The sequence below is a fragment of the Heteronotia binoei genome, chromosome 20, assembly GCF_032191835.1.
Source record: "Heteronotia binoei isolate CCM8104 ecotype False Entrance Well chromosome 20, APGP_CSIRO_Hbin_v1, whole genome shotgun sequence".
NCBI lineage: Eukaryota > Metazoa > Chordata > Lepidosauria > Squamata > Gekkonidae > Heteronotia > Heteronotia binoei.
The window spans coordinates 9,994,864-10,010,345 of NC_083242.1; the positions used below are offsets into that span (position 1 = coordinate 9,994,864).

The 15,482-nt window shown below is 48.5% G+C and overlaps 1 protein-coding gene across 1 annotated transcript in view; it reads left to right on the forward strand.

Annotated features, from left to right (window-relative positions):
• CARD11 (caspase recruitment domain family member 11) overlaps positions 1-15,482 on the forward strand; it is a 78,360-nt gene that overhangs the window by 35,713 nt on the left and 27,165 nt on the right. Inside the window, exon 15 of the mRNA XM_060260863.1 lies at positions 2,184-2,310. Within this exon, the coding sequence (XP_060116846.1) occupies positions 2,184-2,310 (127 nt within the window). The remainder of the gene's footprint in view (positions 1-2,183; positions 2,311-15,482) is intronic.

Sequence of the window (15,482 nt, forward strand, 5' to 3'; positions counted from 1 at the left end):
CACCCCTTCTCCATATACATGCACACTAATGGAATTCCTGTCAAGAAAGACTGAGCCGTCCAACGGGTGGAGAAGAAGTCATTCCTTCCTTGGAGGGTAGATCTCTCCTTCTTTGCAAGTATGCCCAGAGAAAGAAAGAGAAGTAAATTGTCCCAAAGTCCCTAAAAGGTTCATGGCTGAGCAGGGATTTGCACCTGGGTCTCCTGCATTCTCCAGCACAAACATGACAGCAGACAGAAGATAGATTCAGGTGGGCAGCCATGGTGGTCTGAAGCAGTAGAACAAATTTTGAGTCCAGTGGCCCCTTTAAGACCAACAAAAGTCGATTCAAGATATGAGCTTTTGTGTCTGAGCAAGTGTGCCTGCACGCACAAGCTCATACCTTAAATGAACTTTTGTTGGTCTTAAAGGTGCCGCTGGACTCAAAAGCAGATAGAAAAGTGAACTTGGAAAAAGAGCCCTCATTTCCCTAAGGTTTGCACTTCTTCGACCTTTCTGCAGGTGGCTTAAGATAGAGCAGCTACCACTTTAGAGACCCCCCCAAGTCTTTTGTGGAGGGGCGGGGTATGATCATCAGCCCAAGGAATCTTTGCTCTCAAAAGTTCATACCCCCAAAATCTTGTGGGTCTTGACAAGACAGGACAGGTGGGCAGCTATGTTCCCTCTAAGCTGCAGAGTCTGGTGAGCAACAATTCTCCTTTGTGAGCTACTGGTATTAAAGTCATGAGCTCCTGCATACATTATTGTGCTCTGGGGTCCTCCTTCCTGAGCGAAGACAAAGAGGTGTGAGCTGGAGGCTAAAAATCTGTGAGCTAGCTCACCCTAACTCAGCTTAGAGGGAACACTGGTGGGCAGCCATTTTGGTCTGAAGCAGTAGAACAGGGGTGGGGAACCTTTTTTTCTGCCAAGGGCCATATGGATATTTATAACATCATTCGCGGGTCATAAAAATTATCAACTTAAAAAATGGTGCTCTACCGAGGGAGAATGATTCAGGCCAGCAAAATTAATGCAAATAAATGTTTTTCTATTTGAAGTCATGTGGGGAGAGCCTAATCTGGCACACACCCACACTTGGCCCACCGTCCTAGGCAAATGCATAGGTCCAGGGCTTTTTTGTAGAAAAAGCCCAGCAGGAACTCAGTAGCATATTAGACCACATCCCCTAATATTAGCATATTAGATCACACACTCATTAGCATATTAGGCCACACCCTCTGGGATAATCAAGAAGAAGAAGAAGATATTGGATTTATATCCCGCCCTCCACTCCGAAGAGTCTCAGAGCGGCTCACAATCTCCTTTACCTTCCTCCCCCACAACAAACACCCTGTGAGGTGGGTGGGGCTGGAGAGGGCTCTCACGGCTGCTGCCCTTTCAAGGACAACCTCTGCCAGAGCTATGGCTGACCCAAGGCCATTCCAGCAGGTGCAAGTGGAGGAGTGGGGAATCAAACCCGGTTCTCCCAGATAAGAGTCTGCACACTTAACCACTACACCAAACTGGCTTTCCATAATCAAGTGCAAACTGAACTGTGACAGTAACTTTTCCAGGCCCTGCAGCAATTCTGGCCGGCCAGTGAGGCCCCAGGGAGGCTGCCGCACAGTACATCTGGGCCCTGTGATCCTTGTCTGGCCCTGGGGAAGCTGCTGCACAGCACAGCTGGGCCCCGCAGTCCTCGCTGGCCGGCCAGCCCCCAGGGAGGCTGCCACATGGCTCGGTTCGGCCCAGCAATCCCTGAGGCCCACACCAAGTGACCTGGAGGGCCGTATACGGCCCTCGGGACGGAGGTTCCCCACCCCTGCAGTAGAACGAAGTTCTACTTTGACCAACTAAGTTTTATTCAAGGGATGAGCTTTTGCGTAGAGGTGCATTTCCTCATATCTTGAATAAAACCTTGTTGGTCTTTGGTGCTACTGGACTCTAAAACATTGTTTTAAGACAGGACAAACACACATATTCAGAGAGTTATCACTCCATCCATCACTGTATTTTTTTTAATAGTTAGAGAGTTGGAACTGGAGAGGAGAGAGGAAGGAGCAGGGGAGCTGACGTGATGTTATTAAGCCTGCCGGGAAAGAGTAAGGCGGCTTGTTTGTCCACAAGAGGTGTTCGCGTGTGACATGTAAATAGATGGAATAATTGACTCGGAGGAGAGGATAATGCCTCTTGCTTCTATCTAGATGGAAGGCTGCATCAGAGGGGAGAATACGAGCGTTCCCTTGGATACCAGCACAAAAGAAGAAGTTCACTGGATAATTCAGCGATGTAGCGGGCCGGTGACGCTCCATTGTAAATTGAATCACGAAGGTAAGCGGCAACCTTGGATTCGCCCCCCGATTCCTCGCTGGGTTCGTGCGTTGAGAAGTAATATTTAGGGCTTGTTCAAGGGAGGCAGTGGAGAGGAAGCCCAGGGCCCAGCAGAATCTGGAAACTATGGGGTCAGCCAACGATCTCGCTCTCCCAGGAGTGTCCACGGAAGAGCAGGGCCACATGGGAGTTGCTGTGTGGCATTCCTAGCCCCACTTCATCAGCGCTGATGTTAGGGTTGTCAGGTCCAATTTAAGAAATATCTGGGGACTTTGGGGATGGAGCCAGAAGACTTTGGAGGTGGAGCCAGGAAACATTGAACATATGAAGCTGCCTTATACTGAATCAGACCCTCGGTCCATCAAAGTCAGTATTGTCTACTCAGACTGGCAGCGGCTCTCCAGGGTCTCAAGCTGAGGCTTTTCACACCTATTTGCCTGGACCCTTTTTTGGAGATGCCAGGGATTGAACCTGGGACCTTCTGCTTCCCAAGCAGATGCTCTACCACTGAGCCACCGTCCCTCCTACATATGAAGCTGCCTTCTACTGAATCAGACCCTTCGTCCATCAAAGTCAGTATTCTCTTCTCAAGACTGGCAGCGGCTCTCCAGGGTCTCAAGCTGAGGTTTTTCACACCTATTTGCCTGGACCCTTTTTTGGAGATGCCAGGGATTGAACCTGGGACCTTCTGCTTCCCAAGCAGATGCTCTACCACTGAGCCACCGTCCCTCTTCTACATTGGGGGTGGAGCCAGGAGCAAGGTTGTGGCAAGCATGATTGAACTCCAAAGGGAGTTCTGGCTGTTGCATTTAAAGCAACAGCACACCTTTTCAATGCCTTCCCTCTATGGCAGGGGTGGCCAACGGTAGCTCTTCAGATTTTTTTTGCCTACAACTCCCATCAGCCCCAGCCAGCGTGGCCAATGACTGGGGCTGATGGGAGTTGTAGGCAAAAAAAACATCTGGAGAGCTACCGTTGGCCACCCCTGCTCTATTGCAAACAATGAAGGATAGGGGCACCTACTTTGGGGGCTCATAGAATTGGACCCCCTGGTCTGATCCTTTTGAAACTTGGAGGGTGTTCTGAGGAGAGGTGCCGGATGCTTTGCTGCACATTTGGAGCTTCTACCTCAAAAACAGCCCCCCCCCCCAGATACCCGCAGATCATTTCATTATACCCTATGGGGATCGGTCTCCTTAGGGAATAACGGAGCGCCCAACAGACATTTCCCTTTCTGATGCCACCTAAAGTGGGGAGAGGGCCTGCAAACCAGGGAATCCCCTGCCCCCATCTGGGGATTGGCAACCCTAGATGATGTGGACAGAGAGTACAAGCTGAAAGGGAGTAACTAAGGGAATGTATCAAGGAGCGTCCTGACAGCAAGCACGGGAGAGGTGCCAGAGAAATGAGGACTGTTTATTTATTTATTCGGTTTCTAGCTTGCTCTCCCCTGCAAGGAGGCTCGGGGCAAGCTACAACAAAGCAATAAATACATAATACGGTGTTTAAGATCAAGGCTTTTTTTGGTGGCAGGAATGCCTTTGCATATTAGGCCACACAACCCTGATGTAGCCAATCCTCGTGGAGCTTGCAGTAGGTCCTGCACTAAAAGCCCTGTAACCTCTTGGCTACATCAGGGGTGTGTGGCCTAACATGCAAAGGAGCTCCTGCTCCAAAAACAAAGCCCTGTTTAAGAGATCGCAGTTATTAAAGCCCAATATAAAATAAAATCCATGAATAACAGACGATAGCAGTTGATGGCGCCCTTCAGTTGCTCCATCGTCAAAAAAAAGGTAAAGGTGGTCCCCTGTGCAAGCACCAGTCATTTCCAGCTCTGGGGTGACGTTGCTTTCACAACGTTTTCACGACATACTTTTTAGGGGGCGGTTTGCCATTGCCTTCCCCAGTCATCTCCGCTTTCCCCCAGCAAGCTGGGGACTCATTTTACCCACCTTGGAAGGATGGAAGGCTGAGAGTGGTCGGTATTGGGGAAATAGGTGGACAAGGGATGAAATAAGTTGACAACGTGCACAGTGGTGCAGGGGGAGGCCACTATAGATGGTTTCCCGCTACCTCAAAATGCATGAGATACATGCACAAGCAGGTCTTTGGATAGGCGATGCGTAAATTTTATAAAGAAGAAGTTATTGGATTTATATCGCACCTCTCCACTCCGAATCTCAGAGCGGTCACAATCTCCTTTACCTCCACCCCCACCCCACAACAGACACCCTGTGAGGTAGGTGGGGCTGAGAGAGCTCTTACAGTAGCTGCCCTATCAAGGGGGAGGGACGGTGGCTCAGTAGTAGAGCATCTGCTTGGTAAGCAGAAGGTTCCAGGTTCAATCCCTGGCATCTCCAAAAAAGGGTCCAGGCAAATAGGTGTGAAAAACCTCAGCTTGAGACCCTGGAGAGCCGCTGCCAGTCTGAGTAGACAATACTGACTTTGATGGACCAAGGGTCTGATTCAGTATAAGGCAGCTTCATATGTCCATATGTCCATGACAACGCCTACAAGAGAGCTATGGCTGACCCAAGGTCATTCCAGCAGATGCAAGTGGAGGAGTGTTGGGGGAGGCTTTCCCCCCCAAAAATAATGGGGGGGGGGCGTTGGTCAAGAACCTGGCACTATGAAAGGGGTCAGTCCTCCCTCAGAGCTACTGGTCAAATTTGGAACCCTCTGGGTCTACTTTAATGTAAAAACTATTTGGCTGAGTGGACTGGGTTGCACTTAAACAGGACTTTCGGTAAAATTTGGTTCTTTTATTTCCGCCCCCCCCCCCGGTGGTTCATTGGTGGATAGTTTGATACAGTGACAATTTACCAACTTTGAGGATCATTAAATTGCCTCGTGATTAATGAAGCGCCTCCTGATTAATGTGCCGTTTTTCAATCAACAAATTGCCTCGTGATCAATGAACGGCTTTCTAACTTATATGAATTTTAAAGAGAGGCATAGATTGCCACTTAAGAATATTTATAGTTTCTTGATTATGGGTACCCGTAAATAAATCGAGGGGAAACGGGCTTAACACGAGTTAACGGTACAGCAAATGGGGAGGGCGGCGGCGCAAAACATTTACGATAAGGGATAACATAAAAAAATATAAATATAAAAAAGTACGTTGCGGAATAACATTAAAAAGGGAATTTATTTATTTATTTCTGTCGATTCATACCCCGCCCCTCCTGCAAACGGCTTGGGGTGGCTTCCAACATCAGACATTAAGATCATTTAGAATAAATACAATAAAACACAAAATAATGAAATAGACCATAAAACAGATGTCAACGCTCTACAGCAGGGGTGTCGAACTTATTTGTTATGAGGGCTGGATCTGACATAAATGAGACCTTGTCGGGCCGGGCATGTGTGTGCCTATTTAAGATTAGGCAGCAGAGATATATATTTTTTTAAAGGACACAAACGTGACTAAAGATCTTTTTTTTAAAAAAAAAAAACTTAAAATAAAACATTAGCATGTGTTGGTCTTTTTTGGGGGGGGTTTAAATTATTCTTTTATTGCTTCATTCAATATACAACAACTTACCACATTAAATAAAACAGAAAAAGGGGGGAAAAAACACCAAAATATTCATACAAGAGGAGAGTGAGTGTGGTCAAAACAGAAAGCTTCAATAATTATCATATCTGGGATTAAGAAAAGAAAAATACTATGACCTAATATACAAACATAAATACCCTAATCGTTTTCTCATCCCCCCAAATGATATTTCTTCATCCAGTTATAGAATTTTTCCCATTTTTTAAGAGCATCACATTTCGACACCCCTTTCAACAAATTAGATAAAACATCCATCTCTGCGGCTTGTAATATTTTGTCAACAATCTCCTCTCGAGCTGGGCAAGTCTTCTGTCTCCAATATTTGGCAAATAGAGTTCTTGCCGCTGTGAGAATATACATTGTTAGATATTCATCCTCATGCGGAATTTCATTGTGTTGGTCTTAAAGTGCTTTCTTTTCTTTCTCCCGTGGGATCCAGGGAACTGGGCCAAGGAAGCTCTGGCTCTTTCCCTCCCTCCCCAGGGGACCAGGAGGAGAAAGAGCCTCAACCAATGGAGAAGATCGAGGTTTTGCTCTGTAGCTCCTGCACAATTGAGCAAGCCTGGCAAAGCAAGCTGAGATGCAGAAGGAAGCAAGAGAGAAGGAGGAGGAAGCAGATAAGGACCAGTTGCTTGGGGGCCTGATAGGAGCCCTCCGGGAGCCTGATTTGGCCCCCGGGCCGCATGTTTGGGAGTCCTGCTTTACAGGCTGTTGGCAGCGGTAGTGGTCATAAGGAGGGCAGCCAAGAAGTTAGGGGGAACCCTGAAGTTATTCCGGAAAATATCAATTTTTATTACTAGTGTGCTTTGGCGAAAAGTTTTTACATTCTTCTTAGCTGGTTAAAGCGTTTCAGACTAGGGTAGATGAGGATCTAGGGGGCGGCTGTGTTTGGAATACTGTGTACAGTTCTGGTCACCATATCTGCAAAAGGGCATTGCTGAGCTGGAAAAAGTATAGAAAAGGACAACCAAGATTATTTGAGGGTTGGAACACCTGCCCTAGGAGGAAAGGCTGAAGTGTCTGGGACAACTATACATGGAGTAGAGAGAGTTGAGAAAGAGAACTTTTTCTCCCTCTCCGAAAATACTAGCGCTCAAGGACATCTGCTAAAGGTGGTGGGCGGTAGAATCCGGGATGGACAAAAGGAAATAGTACTTTACACTGAGAGCGATTTAAAATGTGGAATTTGCTGCCAGACGATGTCGTGGTGGCCCCAGGAATAAAAAACTTGAAAAGGAGATTAGATAGATTCATGGAGGGTAAGTCTCTCAATGGTAGGGTTGCCAAGTCCCCCGCAGCCTACCATAGAGTTTTCCTCCCAAATTGCTAGAGCGTCCAGGAAAACCACACAGTTTTCCCAGAAGCTCCTAGAGCGGCCGATGTGCAACGTCGCTGGCGCGATGATGTCACTTGCGAGTGATGTCATCACGCTGGCAACATCAAGTGGGAATCCCTCTGCCAGCCCACTGCGGGCCGGCGGGTTGGGGACCTCCAGGGTGGGAGAACCCCCACCCCACCTGGGAGCTTGGCAGCCCTACTCAATGGCTATTGGTCATGGAGGCTAAGGGGAACCTCCACATTCAGAGGCACTGAACCTCTAAATCCCACGGCCAGGAGGCAACATCAGGGAAGGCCTCGGCTTCTCTGCCCTGCCCTCTTGTTGGCTGCTGTGTGAGACAGGATGCTGGGCTAGATGGACCCTCATTGGTCTGATCCAGCAGGGCTCTTCTGAAGGCCTCGGCCTCTCTGCCATGTTGTTGGCCCTCCAGAGGAACTGGTTGACCACTGTGTGAGACAGGATGCTGGGCTAGATGGACCCTCATTGGTCTGATCCAGCAGGGCTCTTCCGATGTTCTTATGAAGGCCTCGGCCTCTCTGCCCTGTTGTTGGCCCTCCAGAAGAACTAGTTGGCTACTGTGTGAGACAGGATGCTGGACTAGATGGACCGCTGGTCTGATCCAGCAGGACTCTTCTGATGTTCTTATGAAGGCCTCAGCCTCTCTGCCCTGTTGTTGACCCTCCAGAGGAACTGGTTGCCTACTGTGTGAGACGGGATGCTGGACTAGATGGACCGCTGGCCTGATCCAGCAGGGCTCTTCTGATGTCCTTATGAAGGCCTCAGCCTCCCTGCCCTGTTGTTGGCCCTCCAGAGGAACTAGTTGACTACTGTGTGACACAGGATGCTGGAGTAGATGGATCACTGGCTGATCCCAGGAGGGCTCTTCTAATGTTCTTAGGAGGACCTCGCGCTGTTGTTGGCCATCCAGAGGAACTGGTTGGCTACTGTGTGAGACTGTATGCTGGACTGCACCGTCAGTTACGGATATGAGCCGCTGACCATGTTATATGGCCAGTGCTTATTATTTAACACAGCGATACAAGCTACATACCTTAGTAAGTATATTTATAGCTAAGCAATATTGTTCCTATTGAAACAAAAATACAATGATTAGAATTAAGAAGCAGCTGGGCAAATGTAATCCACCCCCCCCCCTGCCCACTCCTGCCGAGGGTTAAGAGGAAAAGCCAAAGGAATAGACTTGCCATTTCATTTACGAGAGTTTCATAAAAGGGTGGCTGGCATGGGTTTTGTGGCTAATGTAGAGATTGATTCAGGGTTTTTAAAATTATTCCCTAGAATTATTTATTGCATTTAAGATTGTTAATCAGATTTAATAGGATTGGAAATAAATCTGGAGCCGAGCAGAAAAGGTCCCTGGCTTGGAGACCAAGAAGCCCTAGGAAGAAAAGCTGAGGGACTTGGGAATGTTCAGTCCAGAGAAGAGGAATTTTGAAGAGCGATGTCACGGCTGGAGCCGGGTCAGGCAAAGTCCAGGGGCAGTCCGAGGTCTGTAGCCAGTAAGCAGGAGGGTCCGAGGCGCCAAATCCGAATCACTGCACAAGTATCGCAGGTCCGAGGTCCAGAAGCCGAGGTCAGGGAGTCCAGAATTCACAAGCCAAAGTCAGGGGGTCCAGAAACCAAAGTCAAGCCGGAGTGGATGCTAGAACGTCAGGGAGATGACTAGTTGCTTCCACAAAGCCTCCTCCCAAAGCCCACAGCTATATAGCCCTCTGCTGGCTGTTGCCCATTTGGGCTAATTGCTGGCTCAGAGAGGCAGCCAGGATCCTGTTACAACTCAAGCAGCCTTGCTCTTAGAAGGGCCAGAATCCTCTCAAAACTCAGGGCTCAGGGAGCGTCTTGCTTGTGAGCGTGCCGCCCTCCTCCGATCCCTGAGGTCCTGACGGAGGCGGTCACGCACACGCGCCACCCGAGAGGGCGAGGCAGGGGGGCTGGGATCTTCTCCAGCAGGAGGCAGGGGCACTGGTGCAGGTGGCAAGGGCACAGTTTCTTCTGCAGGCTCAACTTCTTCTGCAGGGTCCCCAGCACCCATGACAAGCGACAGGATCACTCTCTTGAAGGATTTGAGGGACTGTTGCTTAGAGGAGGGCAGGGAGCAGCTCCTGATGGCAGCAGAGGAGAGAAATCTCTATAATGGGTTTAAATGGAGGGCGGGGAAGGTACCGGCTGGATATTAGGGAAAACTTTGTTATGGTCAGAGATGGACAGCGGTAGAATCAGCTACCGAGGGAGCTGGTGAGCTCCCTCTAACTGGCAGTCTTTCATCAGCTTGTCAGGGGTGCTCTAAGCTGATACTCAGGCCCAGCGCTAGAGGTTCTGCCGCCCCAGGCAGTAGACAGGAACCCACAAAAGCAGAGGATCCCCTGCCTCCACCTGGGGAATAATATCCCCAGGGGTTGTTTTGTAGAAAAATGGGTGGTGGAGCTCATTAGCATCCCTCATTAGCATATGCTGCCATCCCAGCCAAAAGCAACCCAACGCAAGAAAGGAGAGCCCCGGATGAGTGAGACCTGCTTGGGCTGGCTAGAGATCCAGCCAGCCCAAACAGGCCTCACTCGCCTGGGGCTCTCCTGGGCCGCCCCCCCACCCCCTCTCCACAGTCAAAAGGCCAGCAAGCCACCTGCCGCCCCAGATCAGTGGAGAAATGGTAGTGTGGGCTTCTTCAGGGGTTAATGAGGGCTGCTGGGGACGTGGCAAAACTCCTGGTGGCTGGCTGGCTGCCCGCTCTCCTGATCCAGGGATTGTTATGCAGCTGCACCTACTATTCAGTGGACAAGGTATTGAGCTGTCAGAAAAGTTCAGGAGCTGTGCTCCTGTGAGCTCGTGCTGAATCTGAGGCCTGGGTATCCCTAAATTCAAAATACTTTAGGAAACTGGGATGAGAATACCCTACTTTTGGAAGTATGGTTGGTGACTACTAAGCGACAGGGCCTTAACGTTAGCTGCCCCAGGTTTATAGAATGCCTTCCCCATGAGGAAGGTGAAACTCCATCCAGCAGATTAAGATAGAGATTTGAACGAGCTTTCAAACTTCATTTTAAAAACTCATTTAGAAACATTTCCCCCCCTCCGCCGAGGAGACTCCCCTTATATATATATTGCTTTCGTGGTGGTCTGCCGATGTTATTTTTCATCGTATCGGCTTTTAATTGTTGCACGGGTTGTGTGCGCTTGTTCTTCTGAACTGTAAATTGCCTTCTGTGTGCTGATTAAAAGGCGATGGATTAAAAGCCATCAATGCAGTAAATGAATTTTAAAATAAATACAACCGAGAGGCTAATGGTGCAGTCCTACACAGACTTATTCCAACTGAAATCTGGCAAAAGCAGCAGCCTTTGATGGGAGCTGCTTAACGTAGGATCACACTACAATGCAGACATTTGTGTTAGAAACAAAGCTGTGAACACATGAAAGAAAGTGAGTTTTGTCTTTCAGCGGATCTCCTCCCAGGATATATTACTGAATGAAGAGAACTTATGACATTGCATCTGAAGTGGGTTTTTTAAATGCATTTTGAGGAATGGACGTGAATTATTAGGCTCTTTTGTATCGCAATGGATTTGCAGGTGAAAATTAAGCTTTTGCAAATAAAGATGAATGTAGAGCTGGATTAGATGGAACCCTGTCAAAACAAGGAGATGTGGGATATGAGCAGGAGACTTTTTTGGACTTCCATAAACCCGTCTCTCTTTCATTCCCCCCCCCCCTTTCTGGTTTGTTTGTAAATATGTTAAAGAAGGCAATAGAGTGAGAAAATTAAACACATTTCCCGGAACATAAAGGGTATAAATAAACCTAAAAAGAGATAGAAGGGTATCAGGAATTTGTAAAAAAGACCAGTGCAAGAGCCAGTGAGGTGTAGTTGTTAGGGTTGGATTCCGAGATCCGAGTGCAAATTCTTCATAAAGATTACCAAACGAGCCATCCTTAAACAGACTTAACACCATTCACTCAGTGAACTTAGAAGGGTGTTAAATGTACTTAGGATCGCACTACAACTCTGGGCTGGAAAATTCTCAGAGATTTGGGGGTGGAGCCCTGGGGGAAGGCCAGATCTAGAGAGGGGAGGAACCTTAGCGGGGTATAATGCTGTAGAGTCTGGCCTCCAAAGCAGCCATTTGTAGTTGGAGATCAGTCGTGAATCTGGGAGCCCTCCAGTCCCCACCTGGAGGCTGGCAACCCTGCTTTGTTCCAGCCGTTATCACTCCGTTCTGGTCGCTGTGTTCTCCTGGGAGAAAGGGCGGAGGAGAAATGAGATATTTTGCTGCAAGAAGCACGTTTTTTTGAGGGGAGGTCATAAAATGTGACTCATGGAAACGTTTAGCTCGATTCTGCCTCCGCCAAAAAACAAAGCAGCGCAGTTGTTATTTCAGAGACTTTCGCTGTTTTAAATTTCTAGAGTAATAAAAATAACCCTGAAAGTTGATTTATATTTCTACCGAGAGTCACGGGGAGTACATATATATATTCGGAGGGGGAGAGAGAGATGTCTCTAATAAGAGAATAGCGTTTTAAAATTCAGCGCAAGATCTACGATCTGATTGTTTGAATGAAACCAAGTTGGTTGTCGACTTAGAATTAGGTAACTACAGACAGATGTTGGGGACAGGGGGTGCGGAGGAGAAAGAGACCCAGTACTGTTATCTTTCCAGATGAATTCAGAGACAGTGGACTAAATGGATATTTGGAGAAAGTTTCATCCCACTGGGAAGGGGTTGCATGTTTTATTCAGGTGTTCATGAATCCTACCCCAGGACACGTTATCAGTATTGTGTGCGTGTGTGTGTTTGCATCTTGGATTACGAAGGAGAAGAGGGGCTGTGAAACTGGAGTTGAGTCCCTTTTATAAAGTTGGCATAAGATTTCTAGGGTATAAGAAAGGAAAGGAAAGGAAAGGTCCCTTGTGCAAGCACCAGTCATTTTCGACTCTGGGGTGATGTTGCTTTCCCAACGTTTTCATGGCAGACTATTTATGGGGTGGTTTGCCATTGCCTTCCCCAGTCATCTACACTTTCCCCCCAGCAAGCTGGGTACTCATTTGACCGACCTTGGAAGGATGGAAGGCTGAGTCAACCTGGAGCTGAAAACCCAGCTTCCACCGGGGATCGAACTCAGGTCGTGAGCTTAGGACTGTAGTACTGCAGCTTTAACACTCTAGGGTATAATGTGTCGCTATTTCTTTAAATAGATGCAGTTACATTGTGTGTGTGTGTGTGTGTGTGTGTGTGTGTGTGTGTGTGTGTGTGTTGCTCACCTGAAGGTTGGCAATCCTAGTTGGGGAGTTTATATTTCTTGACAGATTGAAATACTTGCATCCTGCTTTTGACCACCATCCACAGAGGCTGGGTACATCACATGTCACCCCTGGGGCGCTGGTGTGGTAGAGAAGACGGGATGCCCAGAAATGAAAGAGCATCTGAGGCAGTAGTATCAATGGATTCTTGGGGGTCGTGGCTCAGTGGTAGAGCATTTGCTTGGCATGCAGACGGTTCCAGGTTCAATCCCTGAGATCTCCAGCTGAAAGGATCAGACAGTAGGGGGTAATGTGAAAGACCTCAGCCTGAGACCCTGGAGAGGAGAAGGAGAAGAGTGGGTTTTATACCCTGTCCTTCACTCCCCAAAGGAGTCTCAGAATAGATTACAATTTCCTTCCCTACCTCTCCCTACAACAGACACCATCTGAGGCAGGCGGGCCTGAGAGAGCTCTGAGAGAACTGTGACTGACCCAAGATCACCCAGCTGGCTGCATGTAGAGGAGCTGGGAATCAAACCCGGTTCTCCGGATTAGAGTCCGCTGCCCTTAACCACTACACCACACTGGCTGCTGCCAGTCTTGAGTAGACAATATTGACTTTGGTCGACCGAGGGTCTGAGGCAGCATGTGCCAGCTTCGTGAGTGTTAAAGAAGACACCCTTGGGTGGGGGAGCAAGGAACAGGGGAAGCGTGTTTCCCTTTGGAGTTCTTTCTCACCTTAATATGTGAAAGTCTGTACAGGGGAGGGTCCCTCCAAAGCTGCTTTCAGAGGTGGTCTCGGAAGGAGGCCTAAACGCAGCCTCCATTTTGTGGAATCCCAGCTACCCTTTTCCCACTGGAAAACCAGCTTCATTGAGTTACAGAAATACCCACCCACAGACTTTCGATCACCCACACAGCCTGAACATTGTAGCAGTTGGCATATTGTCAGAAATCCTTTTTAAAAAAAACCTCTGAAATTATTTCTGAGCCCTGCCGGGCAAAGAGGTGCTCACCCTTTCCTGGCCCAGGAGTCAGGAATTCAGCGTGTTAAAATTTCTCCCTGGAAATTATCTTTTTCTTTCTCTCTGTTTCCCAACATAAAAAGACGCAAGCGGTGCTTGGAGGAAACAAAAGGCTCCGCTCAGATTGCGTGAGGTGCCAATTAAGAGTTCATTGCGAAACCATTCAACATCATCTGAAGGGAAAATAAAAAAGGCACTTGAAAAGATAGAGGGCTTAATTTTGTTTAACCAGGTCCTTCCGTGGAGGTTGTCGGAGCTACTAGGAAACGGAGTCACTTCACCTCATCTGAGTGCTTCACTTTCAAAACACCTGCTTATTTCTCCATGTAGCTTGGTCTTTTTTAAAGTAGTTTAATGAAGGAGCGCCTTGGCCTGGGTTGCCCAAGCTAACCTGATCTCATCTTATCTTAGAAGCTAAGAAGGGCCAGCCCTGCTCAGCATTCGAAAGGGAGACCAGCCTATGTTCCCTCTAAGCTGTGGAGTCTTGTGGGCAAAAGTTCTACTTTGTGAGCGACTGGCATTAAAGCTGTGAGCTACTGCATAAGTGCGTGTGCTCTGGGGGTCATCCTTCCTGAGCTAAGACAAGAATGTGTGGAAAGGAAAGGGAAAGGTCCCCTGTGCAGGCACCAGTCATTTCCGACTCTGGAGTGACGTTGCTTTCACAACGTTTTCATGGCAGACTTTTTATGGGGTGGTTTGCCATTGCCTTCCCCAGTCATCTACGCTTTCCCTCAGCAAGCTTGGGTACTCGTTTTACCGACCTCGGAAGGATGGAAGGCTGAGTCAACCTCAAGCCGGCTACCTGAACCCAGCTTCCGCCGGGGATCGAACTCAGGTCGTGAGCAGAGCTTAGGACTGCAGTACTGCAGCTTTAACACTCTGCGCCACGGGGCTCTTAAGAATGTGTGAGCTGGAGGCTAAAAATCTGTGAGCTAACTCAGCTTAGAGGGAACACTGGAGATCACCAAGGAATACCAGAGTCTCTTGCCTTGAAAACCCCATGCAGTCATCAGGCCTCAGATTCAGTGGGAGTTCACAGGAGTGCAGCTCCTGAGGCTTTCTGAGAGTTCCACCTCCTCCTCCTGAGAGTTCCACCTCCTTGTCTTTTGAATAATAGGTGCAGCTGCATAACAATCCCCAGATGAGCTCCACCACCTGTTTTTCTACAGAATGACCACTGGCGATCACCATACATCAGCTGTGACTTGAAGTCAAAAAAACAGAGCCAGCTCAGTGTAGTGGTTAAGTGCATGAACTCTTATCTGGGAGAACCGGCTTTGATTCCCCACTCCTCCACATTTAGCTGCTGGTGTGACCTTGGGTCAGTCACATGTTCTTGAGAGCAGTTTCAGTTGGAGCTCTCTCAGCTCCACCTACCTCACAGGGTGTCTTTTGCAAGGAGGGGAAGGGAAAAGAGACTGCTGACCAGTGTTCCCTCTAAGCTGCAGAGTCTCGTGAGCAAAAAATTCGACTTTGTGAGCTACTGGCATTAAAGTTGGGAGCTGCCGGCATTGCAGTTGTGAGCGACTGCATAAATAATTGTGCTCTGGAGTCCTCCTTTCTGAGCTAAAACAAAAATGTGTGAGCTGGAGGCTAAAATATCTGTGAGCTAGCTCACAATAACTCAGCTTTGAGGGAACACTGCTGTTGACTGTAAGCGGCTCTGAGACCGATTCCCCATTAGGTTTGTTCCGGCATCGGAGCTCTTCCCTCCCCCCCCCCCCCAACGCTTCCATCCAATTTCGCACAAGCTGCCCCAGGGCTGTGACTTGCCTCGCCTCTTTCCCATGGCAAGCAAGATCCTCTGAAAACCGGTTTCTGCTTGCTGCGGGAAAAAGGTGGGGTGAGTCACAGCCCCAGGGAAACTTGAGTGAAATCGAACAGAAGCATTGGGGGGAAAAGAGCTCCCACGTTGGAAGAAGCCTAGTGGGGAATCGGTAAAGGTAGTCCCCTGTGCAAGCACCAGTCGTTTCCAACTCTGGGGTGACG